General features: G+C 65.1%; 4 protein-coding genes across 4 annotated transcripts in view; 3 read left to right on the top strand and 1 right to left on the bottom strand.

Moving 5' to 3' along the window:
- The window catches only part of EMIHUDRAFT_118746 (hypothetical protein), a gene marked incomplete at both ends in the record, with an annotated part of 2,156 nt that extends 1,306 nt beyond the window's left edge, over window positions 1-850 (top strand). The window contains 2 exons of the mRNA XM_005769438.1: window positions 60-422; window positions 630-850. Coding sequence (XP_005769495.1) covers window positions 60-422; window positions 630-850 — 584 coding nt within the window. The remainder of the gene's footprint in view (window positions 1-59; window positions 423-629) is intronic.
- Window positions 759-3,830, top strand: EMIHUDRAFT_470337 (hypothetical protein). Its single transcript, XM_005769437.1, has 3 exons — window positions 759-819; window positions 2,393-2,997; window positions 3,289-3,830. The coding sequence occupies exons 2-3, from the start codon at window positions 2,466-2,468 to the stop codon at window positions 3,642-3,644; spliced, it is 888 nt and encodes a 295-aa protein (XP_005769494.1). The 5' UTR covers window positions 759-819; window positions 2,393-2,465; the 3' UTR covers window positions 3,645-3,830.
- Window positions 3,831-7,220: 3,390 nt separating this feature from the next.
- On the top strand, window positions 7,221-7,787 carry EMIHUDRAFT_459047 (hypothetical protein; the record flags this gene model as incomplete). Its single annotated transcript, XM_005769436.1, has 2 exons — window positions 7,221-7,419; window positions 7,512-7,787. The coding sequence occupies 2 exons, from the start codon at window positions 7,221-7,223 to the stop codon at window positions 7,553-7,555; spliced, it is 243 nt and encodes an 80-aa protein (XP_005769493.1). The 3' UTR covers window positions 7,556-7,787.
- A 370-nt stretch (window positions 7,788-8,157) lies between these two features.
- Window positions 8,158-9,261, bottom strand: EMIHUDRAFT_244477 (hypothetical protein; the record flags this gene model as incomplete). Its single annotated transcript, XM_005769435.1, has 2 exons — window positions 8,158-8,727; window positions 8,875-9,261. 2 exons carry the CDS (start codon window positions 9,259-9,261, stop codon window positions 8,158-8,160), a joined length of 957 nt encoding a protein of 318 aa, XP_005769492.1.
- Between the last annotated feature and the right edge of the window lie 2,425 nt (window positions 9,262-11,686).

The following is an 11,686-nucleotide window of genomic DNA, read 5'->3' as shown; positions in this document are numbered from 1 at the left end:
CCTTCTCTTTCCGGCCAGAGGCCCCCCCCCCCCCCCCGCCGCCCGCCCGCCCGCGACAGGCTGCGACTCCTCCGCCCTCAAGACTGCGTTCGCCACCGGCACCGCCTCGCGGTGGGGCACGGCCGCCACCGCCCGCTTCGCCTCCGCCTCCGCCGAGCGCTGCCTCGCCGCCGCCGCCTCCTCCTCCACCTCTCGCCTCGCCGGCGTGCTCGTCCAGTTCCCAACGCCCTACCGCGCTCCCGGAGGGGGAAACGCGCAGCTGCCGACCCGCGAGGAGGGGTACATGCTCTGGCGAGTAGAGACCACGCCTGCTATTCACAGCACAAGCCCTCGCGGGGGCTCGAGCATGCGCAGCGAAAAGCATCCTTTTTCCAGACGGATCCCCCCCTGTGAAAAAGCGAGGCGTGGTCTCTACTCGCCAGGTACATGCTCCCGCCCTCGCTGCTTGCGGAGATCGCCGCCGCCCTGCGAGACAGCGGTGGGTGGCTCCTCTTCCAGTCCAACGTCGAGGACGTCGCCGTCGAGGCGAGGGCCGCGGCGGAGCGCGCCGGCACCCCGCGCTCGCCGCCCGACCGCCCATGCCGCCCAGTCGCGACCGACCCCTGCCGCGCGTGCGCCCCCGCCGATAGGCCTGCGCGCCCACGGCGGCGGCGGCGGCGGCGGCGGCGGCGAGGGCTCGTCGTTGCGCCGCGCGCGCGTGGCGCGAGCCGGCGGCGGCGTGGGCGCGGCAGACGGGCCAGGGTGGCTGAGGGACAACCCGCTCGGCGTGCTGAGCGAGACGGAGGCTGCGCTCCTGCTCGACGGCCGCAGAGTGCACAGGTTCCTCGCGAGGGCAAGGGGTCGGGGTTGAGGGAAGAGGTTCGACGCTGCATGTGGCACGTGATCCTGGCGGCGAGTAGTCGTCCTAGAACCTCCGACACGTGGTCTAGCCCGCGTGGTTACGCCTCCATCTGGGCCTCCTACACGCACTTGGACCGCACACACGTTGGAGAGGCGTTGGAGCAAAGAAAGAAAAAAGAATTTAAACAACACAACTCTCTCTCACAGCAGACAGGCTCAACAAGAAAAAGAAAGCAAGAAAATAGGGACAACCCAAGGTGGAGCTGGGAGAGGGAAGGAGGTGGATAGGTCATAGCACATATAGGTGGTTGCTCCGCCGCCAGACCCCCCCCTCCACCACCCTCGCCCAGGGATCTACAACGCTGTCTTAAGGTCCGACAGGTTCGGCACCGGGCACCGCCTCGGTATACAAAATGCGCCAGCCGGCGGACCCTTACACATCACAGATCACATATCTCACAAATACTTGATTTTTCACGCCGTGTAACAATCGTGATCAAACGGCCCTGCTGTGAGCTGGTACACCAAGAATGGCTTACCACTGCCAGGAGCCACACTGTGGCAAGCTGTGATGAGCGTGGTTTGGCTTGTGCAGCCCATACGGACGTGGTATATATACATATATGCGGCCACGTGTCGGCCGGTTCGGGGCACGAAATCCGGATTTTTCCACGGCGTAACAATCGTTGCTGTAGTGGCGCCAATGGCCGCCTCCCGTCGCGCCATTGGCACCCTAGCCAGCAGTAGCACCGGAGGCAACACCACCAAGCCCACAAGTCACAAGAGTGACGGAGATGCTTGCCACGAGCACCGTGACGCCCGACCCTGTGAGCACCGTGGGCGTATACGGCTGCATACGGTGAGATGATGCACAGCATGGCCAGACGAGGGATGCAAGGCTCGCCAGCTGTATGTTAGTGAGGTATATGGATGTGATCAACATGTGTCCGTCACAGGTACGCGCAGCAGCGCATGTAGCCGCTGATATCGAAGACAGCGCAAACAGGTCTTTTTGCGCCACGCACCCGATGGCCGTGCTGGTCCAACTGCGTGCACAGGAATGCTATCAGCGCGTCTCCGCCATAACTGGACATGGCAATGAAGCAGCTGAGACGTGATAACACCGGTGCTGGGCCAAGGAGGTGCCGCTCACCGCCGATTGTTACGACTGTCGTCGAAGGCGAGCGGCGGTCGCCGGGCAGCAGCTCGAGGTGTCGAGGACGATGGCGCCGCGCGGCTGGAGGCAACGGAGAAAGGCATTGTGGAGCGGCGAGGCGATTGTTACGAATTTCGAGGCGCGGAAAAATCCTGCAAAATCAAGTATTTGTGTGAATCCAGGGCTCGCACCTCAACCTCTCACAGGCCAGCGCACAGCGCCATCGGAGGTATTTTCTTCTCAATAACCTCGAGACGCTGTGAAGGAGAGGACGCACTCCACCAGACAGTCTGTCGCCACTTGCCACTTGGAGCACTTGGAGCGCACTTGGAGCACTTGGAGCCACTTGGAGCGAGACGGAGCTGCGCTCCTGCTCGACGGCCGCAGAGTGCACAGGTTCCTCGCGAGGACACGACCGCACGGCTTGGAGTCTACGCGAGTATAGTCGAGCGCGTGTGCAGGTTCGTTCATGGTGACAGCCCCGGACACGGTAATCCCGCCGCCATCGGAGTCGGCCGCCGTGCGGGAGGGCAGCGAACCCGTTCCCCGCTACGTGCATCCGCAGAAGTTCTGCCCAGAGACGGAGCGAGCTGCTGCAGCCGCTCACCTCAGCGAGCACGGATTCGTCGTGTTCTCTCACGCTCTCACCGTGGCCGAATGCGAGCACGCGCTAGACGGGCTGTGGGCCTGGCTAGAGGGGCTCGGCACAGGCGTCGAGCGGCGGCGGCCCGACACGTGGGACGACGAGCGCTGGCCTCGCTGCGTCGAGGGCGGCATCCTGCCCTTCCACGGCATCGGGTGCTCCGAATTCATGTGGCGCATCCGGAGCAACGCCAACGTGCGCGCGGCCTTTGCCGCCGTGTGGGGCGTGACGTCGGACGACCTGATCACCTCGCTCGACGGCGCGGCCGCGTTTCGGCCGTGGAGGCGGCGGCCGGAGCGGCGGACGCGCGGCGGTTGGCTGCACGTGGACCAGAACCCGGCGAGGCCAGAGTTCGAGTGTGTCCAGGGCCTCGTCCACTTCGGACCGGCCACAAGCCACGCCACGGGCGGCAACGTCCTCCTGCCGGGATCGCACCGCCGCTTTGGACGGCTCTCTCGCTACGCGGCGGAGCTGCAGGACGACGACGACTTCTTCAGGCTTCCGCCCGACGACCCCCTACTCCGCGACGGCGGCGGTGACGACGGCGGTGACGGCGGCAGTGGCGGCGGCAGTGGCAGTGGCGGCATCATCTGCCTGCTGCAGCGCGGCGATCTGCTGCTGTGGGACTCGCGCACTGCCCACTGCTCAGCGCCGGGGGAAGGGGGCGCAGTCCTCGCGGGCGGGGAGGAGGAGGAGGAGGAGGAGGACGAGCTGCTGCGCGCGGTCGCTTTTGTCTGCCTCGTCCCCCGCTCGCGCGCCTCGGAGGAGGTGATTCGGAGGCGAAAGGCGGCGGTCCGGGCGCGCGTCACGACGGCGCACCGGCCATATGTCTTCCAGCCGACGCACGAGTACAGCGTGTACTGCGACGAGCAGATGGCGCGGTACTCTGTGCCGCGCGACGAGCCGCTGCTAACACCGCTTGCGGCGCGGCTGGTTGGGTACAGCGAGGCCGAGATTGCCGCCGGGGAGCACCTGCCAGCGGCACGGTCCGGAGAAGGGGTTTAAAAGGCAGCGGGGAGGGGGGCGGCATATGCGCGCGCGAGTAGTTCTCGACTTGCGGTGGCGGCGGTGACGAGGCGGCGCGCTAGGCGGCGCGAGATCGCCCAGGTGCTGAGCGTGCGAAAGTTTATTGCTCAGCTGGTTCGCCGCCTCCCTCGGGGTGCTGCGGACCTCCCTTCCAAAGAGCCTCTCGGAAAGTCTCTCTCGAAATGGAACCATTATGGTTGAAACCAATCAGCAATCACGCGAGGATTGCGCACGACTCGGTGTCGGACGCGATGGGGTTGAGCAAGCAGCCCAACGCTGCGAGGTGCGAGCCGACGGCCGCGCTCCTTTCGCGTTTCGGCGCGGCGCTGGTAGTTTGGATCGCATTTTGGGGGTATTGCTTGCTCTGTCCCCCTTCTCCTCACGTTGATAGCGGGATACGTGGCTGGGTTCACAGCGATTGTAGGAAAATAGTTAGAGGCTGCGCAGGCCGTCCCGTTTGCATGTTTGCATAAAAAACGCCCCGCGCGCTGCGCGCGCCGGGCCCGGGGGCGGGGCTCTCCCCGCAAACCCCCCCAATATGTGTGTGTCTCTCACCGACACTCACCGCACGTCACACACGTGCCGCAATATGTGTCACACACGGCGGCTTTTCTGCCACCTCTCGATCGGTTTCACTTTCTACGCACACCCACCGGGGAAGGGGCGCTTGGGAGCGGGGGCGGGGGCGGGGGCGTGGGCGGGGGCGTGGGCGTGGGCGGGGGCGGGTGCGCGCGGCGCGCGCGTGCGGGCAACAGAGGGCAGGGGTGGTGAAGACGGCGAGGAGGGGGCGGCGGCGGCGGCGGCGGCGGCAGCGCGCGCGGCGCGCGCGACGGAGGGGCGGAGCAGCGACCGCTGGCGCGGTCGCTGCTCCGTCTGTGCCAGAGACGCGCGCTCTGCGCCGCTGCACAGAGCGCGCGTCCGGCAAGGGGGGCAAGCGTGCGTGGCGGCGCGGGACGCGCGGCGGCGGCGGCGAGCAGCCGAGCGCTCCGTGCGCGGTGAGGCGGCCGGGCGAGGGCGGCAGGTGACGGGGCAAGGGATCAGCCCACACCCGGCCGTCGCTTTTTGAGCGACGCCTGCGGCACGCCTGCGCAGGGGCTGCAGGGCGGTCAGTTGTGGGGCGAGGCGGTGCCGGCCGCGGGCCGGGTGCAAGGCGCCGGCCTCGGCGCCGCCTCGGCGCGCCGCACGGGCGCGGCGAGCCTCTGAGCGGGAGCCGAAGGTTTGCTGCGGTAGGTAGGTGGGAGGCGGTAGGTGGGGTGGTTTGACTTTGCCGCAGAGGCCGTCCCTAGCTGTGAACAGCAAAACGGGACAGTATTGGGAAAACACTTGACGGTCGCGGCCTTCCGACTCGCGCCTCCGCCTCACTGGCACTATTCTCTATTGTAGCCCTGGCGCGTGCGAAGTTGAAGTTCCGGAGTGAAAATTCGAACGCGTTTCTCTCACGGTGACCAAAAAATGTCCACCTCAGAGGCACCTCCGGAGGCAGGCCGCCGCACGCCGGCGACACAGCTCCAGCTGTCGAGCTGACCCGCAGCTCCTCTCAGAGCGGGAACTGTGACGAAAGTTGACTGAGGCGGTTGTCAGGAATCATCATACGGATCACATGGTGGCTCTCTCATGACGGGAGACCGCCCGACCACTCCTGGTGCCACCGGTGTCGCTCGACGTCCTGTCGACAGCGTGCCGACAGCGACACATACCATGTGGGACGCGTCGAGTATCGACCTCTACTGCTTACCCAGTCTTCGAGTGTATCCTGGCTGTGGTCCCACACCCACTGGTGTCCATCTCAGAGACCGCAGGAGGTCATGTGAGGGTCGATGGGAGTGCCAACCCCACAATGCCTAAAAACCCAGCCCAGTACAGCCAGGATACACTCGAAGGCTGGGTAAGCAGTAGAGGTCGATATACTCGACGCAAATGCTTTTTGGTGAGGCAGCCGGTGATGACGAAGCAGAAACTAGCGCAGACGAGAGCAGGGCAGACCCGGGGACTGGGGAGCCGGAGCAGACGGCATCGGCCGCCGAGGGAACGTTGGGAAGAGGCACGAGGAGGGCGGCGACCTCGACCGACTATGGAGGACCCGTCGCCAGACGACGCAGTGCAGAAGACGGTGAGGCGGAGCAGACGCGCAGGGCGAGACGAGGGAGGGGTGTCTCAAACACGTCTCTGGAGGTGGACTGTGCCACCCCTTGAGACAAAGTGAGCCTGTTGCTGTGACCAGGCTGAGACAACACAGAGATCGGTGAGAGTCTGTGAGACATTACTGTGAGTCACAGTTTTGGATTTGGATCCAGGGCCGGCACCCAGCGATATCGCTTTTCTTCTTTTTTGAGCTAGCCTTCGATGTTATGAAACAAACGCAAGGCGGACATGGCATGTGATCTCGGGCCCACAGACATCCCGCACACCCGCCGCCCCCGCGCGCGCCCCACCCCGGCCGGGAGTGGGGAGAAAGGGGAGCCACAGTTTTGGATTTGGAGCACTTGGAAAAGAAAGAAAGAAAACAGACAAACCCAAACGAGGGATAGGGGAGGAGGACAGGGTCCCCACCTGCACGAGCAAGATTTTGGAAGGACGATCAGGGGGACAGGTGGGGCTCTCCTGCTCCTGACAAGGGACACGACAGGCTCGCAGCGCGGTGCACGGTGGACTCCCACATCCACTGGCGGTGTCTCATCTCAGTCTTGTAGCTCGATCGGTCACACCGCCATCGCCGTCGGGGAGAGGGGGGACGACACTGCTCTGGAAGCGTGCACCTCGATCCTGTACCGTGTTTGTTATGACCCCCCCCAATGAACACATCAGTGAGGGAGGGCGAGACGATCGCCGCCCCGGGCGTCGCGCCGTGGCGGTGCCAGCAGGTGGGCTCCGGCGCCGCCCCGCGCGCGCGCAAGCGCGGCGGCGACGCCTCCGCACCACCCGTGCCACCACCCGGCCGAGCGAGGAGCAGGAAGACGAGCAGAGACATGCTGTCTCAAGGGTTTGTTGACGGCTTCCGCACTTGGAGCACTTGGAGTGCAGTCATTAACCTCACATCCAGGGAGCTGAGAAGCGCACCCAGCGGGCCGGATGATCGGTGTCGGGTTACGGGCTAGAGAGCCCTAGCCCCGGGGGTGCGCGTTCGCAGGGAAAGGGCCGTAAAGGAAACACAGATGCGTCTTTTGACGCGTTCTTTTCTTTTTTCTCGGCGAGTTTCTGTCGGCCTTTCAGTGCGCGGGCGCGCGGCGGACGCAAAGCACGCGTCACACACTACCCCCTACCCTAACACACCCTCAGCCTGCGCCGGAACGGCCGCGCGCACAAACCTCTTCCCGCCATTCGGAGCGCGTGCCGGCACAGAGTGGCGCGGCTGCCGTAGACGGCGCAGGGACCGCGCTGGGGCGCGCAGGGTTGTGTGGGTGGCATGTGGGAGCGCGCAGCCTCCTGCTCCGTCTCTCGGGCGCCGCCTGATCCTCTGCACACGCGGTGGTGGCGACATGCGGGAGCGCGCGGCGTCCGTTTCTGTCTCGGTCGGCCGCTCTTGACCCTGTGCACACCCCATCCACAGGGTCCGCCATGTCCATGGACCCGCGCTTCCCCGCGACTGGCGAGGCGCCGTACATGAGTGTGCTCAAGGGCGACACGTTTTTTGCGCGCACCTTCCCCAACTACAAGAAGATGTTCTTTGACAAGGGCTCCTTCCGCCCCGTCGTGCACGCGATGCTGGTCGTAGGCTTCATTGGCTACACGCTCGACTACTTTCAGCACCTGCGCTGTGCGTGCTGCCCTCCCCGCCTCTCGCCCGCCCGCCCGCCGCCCGACCCCCTTCCCGAGCTGCTGACGCGGCTCCTCCGCTTCCGCCGGCAGTCGAGCGGCACAGCTACAAGGAGAAGCATTTGGGCGGCCACTGAGGCGGCGCGCATACCGCTGGCTTTGCTCGAGGCTTGCGGCCCGCCGCGCGCGTTGGCCACGCGGTGAGCCAGAGCTCTCCTGTACTTGGGTCTTGAGCTGTGTGTGTGGTTCTCCCCTCCCCCCCCCCCCCCCCCGATTCGCGACGCTGCGTGGTCTACGCACTCTCCACCCTGACCGTGGTCACACTGCACGACACAAGCATGCGTATCATACACCGGTAATTGAAGAGCACAGTTTTTTTTTTTTGGGGGGGGGGGGGTCGCGTTCGACTTTTCGGGCCCGCGCTGCCGCTGGCGGGGGCTCTCGCCTCTGTCCGTCTCTCTCAAACTACACGCTCTACGGACTACGGTGTACCTGTACGGTCCTACACTCGTACACCATTGTGTATGTCCTGATATAAAAGACCGCGCTTACATATCGTATGTGTATCGCACTTTCACTTTGCAGGTCAGAAGGCTTCGTAGCCCTCCGGTCTACTATAAAGCAAGCGAGTGTTTGCAGGTTGCACTCTTGCAGTGTTAGGTGTTTCCGCACAAGTGTGAAGTGAGAGTGTTGAGTGCTGAGTGGGGCTCTGGGGCGAGACGCTATCTGCGCGCTAAAATCAGCTATGCTCCAGCGGCGATGGTGGCGGCGGCGGCGCGGCCGACCGCGAGAGGTAGACGCCGAGAGACCAGCTCGGCTTGAGGGTCACGCCCGGAGCGACCTCGAACGAGCGGCAGAGGTAAAAGCTCGCTCCCTCGTCGGCGAGGCCTGCGAGCCCTAGCAGCTCTGCGGGCAGCAGCCCAGCGTACGCCTCGTGCCGGCTCGCCACGGCCCCGCCCCTCGCCCACTGCTGCAGGTGCTCCCGCAGCGCCGCGACCAGCGCCGCCTTGCCCACCACCCGCTGACCCACCTGCCGCGCCAGCCCGGCGAAGCGGCCGCCGTACTCGTCTGCGGAGCCGCAGGCTCCGACCATTTCGATGGCGACGAGCGTGCCGCGTAGCTGGCCGCGCCGGCCAGAGGCGGACACCTCTGCCGCAAGCCGCGCGCCAAAGGCCTCGATCGCGCAACTCCGCGCGTCTTCGTCGGCCGCGCCGTCCGCCCGCTCGCAGAGCGAGGCGGCGGCGTCGATCAGCCCGTGCGTCACCGAGAGGAAGCTGGCCGCTGCGCCCGGAGGGTCGTGCCAGCCGACCTGCAAAGGTCGGGGACGATCTCAGCACCGACACTCCCGGGCAGCGACAGCAAGGCCGCTCGCCTGCGAGGTCATCCCGCCGCCGCTGAGCATTCCGATCGGCCGGGGCACACTCGGCGGCAGTGTCAAGTCGGCGACGTGCTGCACCGCGCCGAGCTCGGCCCGCGCCTCGTCCTCGCCGCTCAGGCTGCGGAACTCGGCGGCCGGCACCAGCTCCCGCAGCAGCTCTCCAAGCGACGCGAGCATGCGAGGCGTGACCCTGCCGGCCGCCTCGGCCTGCCGCAGCCCGCCGGTGGCGCCAATTACTGTGGAGGTGCAGCCCGTCGCCACGACGAGCTCCTGTATGCTCGCCACCCACCGGCGCAGCGCCGAGCCGCCCTCGGTGAGCACGTCAACGATCCGAGGGAGCGCAAACGGTTCCGCCTGCCCGGTGCTCGCGCTCGCCTCGCAGGCGTGGACGCGATTGCCAGCGTCCCCCCAGAAGACGGCGGCGCGCGTCAGGCCCGAACCGCAGTCGACGATGAGTGTGGACATTTGGGTCGGAGGGAAGTATCAGCACACCGAGGAGCTGACACCCCTCGACGACCAACACCCCGCTGGGTTGGGCTCCTACAGTGCGAGGCGTGGCGATAGAAATCGGGGCGTCGGCATCCAGCAGCCGATTTCTGTTTCGGCGAGGGAAATCGGGCGAGCCAGCAGCCGATTTCTATAAGCGATTTCTGCCAAAATTTTCTTCGGCGCTGCGCGCCGGTCACTATACGGTCTAGATACTAGTACACTAAAAGGTTGCCCTGAGATACGAATTCAATCCTCCCGCTTAACCGTCCCTGAACCCACTAAATTGCGTCTGTACCCACGCGGCAAACATTCATTCATTTCGTGTGTGCGTGCTCGCTCGTGCGCCGAACCAAGTTCTGCTTCAACAAACCCGTCGAGAGGCCACGTCACGCCGGTGTCCCCTTTTTCTGCATCTTTGTGGGTGTGGCAGCCCACTTTGCCAGTCCCTAGAGGTGTCTTTGACATTTGACTTCGATGTCTGGTGGGGGACGATTTATGTCTGGTGGGGGACGCAGGTGCTCAAAGGTTGCGGGCGTGTCACCACTCGCGCCTTCGCTCCCGACACTGGGTTCTTGACATGCAACGACATGCCGAAAAGGGAGCGATCCGCGGCGCAGGCACGCGCTGAGGCCGTGTATAGACGCGCCAATCCGGATGATAGGGGCGATCGGGGCCGTGACCGCAGGGCCGAGAAGGTCGAGTACAGACGCAGACTCAAGAAAACGAGAGCGGAGGCCGCCGCCCTCGCGGTGCCTGACGCTGCTCCTGCGGCTCTCGTTCCCGTCCCGATTCCGTCTACCGTCCCTCGGCCACGGGCCCTCGGCCAGCACGGCAGGGGCCACCTGCTCGTCGCGAGGCAGCCGAGCTTGGCACTTCCGCCGCCCCTCGCCGCTCTTCCACCTACAATTGCTCCTCGCCTCGTCGCTCCGATCCCGCCTTTGGCGCCGACCGCGAGCCGGTACGGCGGCCTCGCCCTGCGCGACATCGCCTTTGGCAGCAGCCAGGGTCGCCTCGGCAAGGGCGGCCAAGGCACCGTTAGGCTTGGCCGCCACTACGGTGGTCGTCTCGCGGTGAAGCAGCCGCTGCGCGCGAGCAGCGCCTTTGCCTCCGAGTGTCAGATCGCGGCAGCACTACACCATGAGAACATCATCTATGTGATGGGCTTTGCATGCGCCCCGCGCGAGACGCCGTTCCTCGCTCTCGATGCTGCTGACGAGGACGTTGATGGTCGTGGACGCGTGCTTTGTTTGCATGTCGGCAGCGATGAGCTCTGCGCGGTCGGGTGTGTCGACTGGGTAGCGGGCCATGCCGAGGAGAAGCGCGACGATCTCGTCCTCACTCTCGAGCGGCCGCAGCTTCGTGGAGAACCGCCTCAGGCCGGCGGCGAGATGGACGGTGTCGGCGGCGCAAAGCATTGCAAGCCGAGCGTGCCTCTTTCAGTCTTGTTTAAACTCTTTCAGTCTCAATCTCAAATCTCGAGTCACGCTGCCCGAGTAGATTTCGGTGGTCCGCAAGTGATGTTTTTCGAACGATGCGAGATAAAGGCGTTGGAAGGTTGAGGAAGTTCACAGCATTCTGCATCGAAAACGGAATCTCTCTTGCTTGCAGTCTCAGTCTCTCCCACCCCTCATCGAAATCTCAAACTCCCAAAGCGAAATCCGAAAAGGAATCTTGTCCATTTGAGATCTCACGCGCTTCCTCTAGAAACTCACACCGAGCGACGGGAAGACTGAGATTTCGTGGCTGAAGTCTCGACGAAGATTTGGGAGATCTCAAGGGCGGGACTAGAGACTGAGATCTGCCCTGAAATCTTCAGGTCTCACTCCTCTCAATCTCTAAGAAAGACTAGAGATTTCCATGACTGAAAGCAAGCGAGTGTTTGCAGGTTGCACTCTTGCAGTGTAGGTGTTTCCGCACAAGTGTGAAGTAAGAGTGTTGAGTGCTGAGTGGGGCTCTGGGGCGAGACGCTATCTGCGCGCTAAAATCAGCTATGCTCCAGCGGCGATGGTGGCGGCGGCGGCGCGGCCGACCGCGAGAGGTAGACGCCGAGCGACCAGCTCGGCTTGAGGGTCACGCCCGGAGCGACCTCGAACGAGCGGCAGAGGTAAAAGCTCGCTCCCTCGTCGGCGAGGCCTGCGAGCCCTAGCAGCTCTGCGGGCAGCAGCCCAGCGTACGCCTCGTGCCGGCTCGCCACGGCCCCGCCCCTCGCCCACTGCTGCAGGTGCTCCCGCAGCGCCGCGACCAGCGCCGCATTGCCCACCACCCGCTGACCCACCTGCCGCGCCAGCCCGGCGAAGCGGCCGCCGTACTCGTCTGCGGAGCCGCAGGCTCCGACCATTTCGATGGCGACGAGCGTGCCGCGTAGCTGGCCGCGCCGGCCAGAGGCGGACACCTCTGCCGC

Source organism: Emiliania huxleyi, assembly GCF_000372725.1.
Source record: "Emiliania huxleyi CCMP1516 unplaced genomic scaffold EMIHUscaffold_422, whole genome shotgun sequence".
Taxonomy (NCBI): Eukaryota; Haptophyta; order Isochrysidales; family Noelaerhabdaceae; genus Emiliania; species Emiliania huxleyi.
The sequence above is the reverse complement of the archived record's forward strand: the minus strand, read 5'-3'. Positions and strand labels throughout refer to the sequence as shown.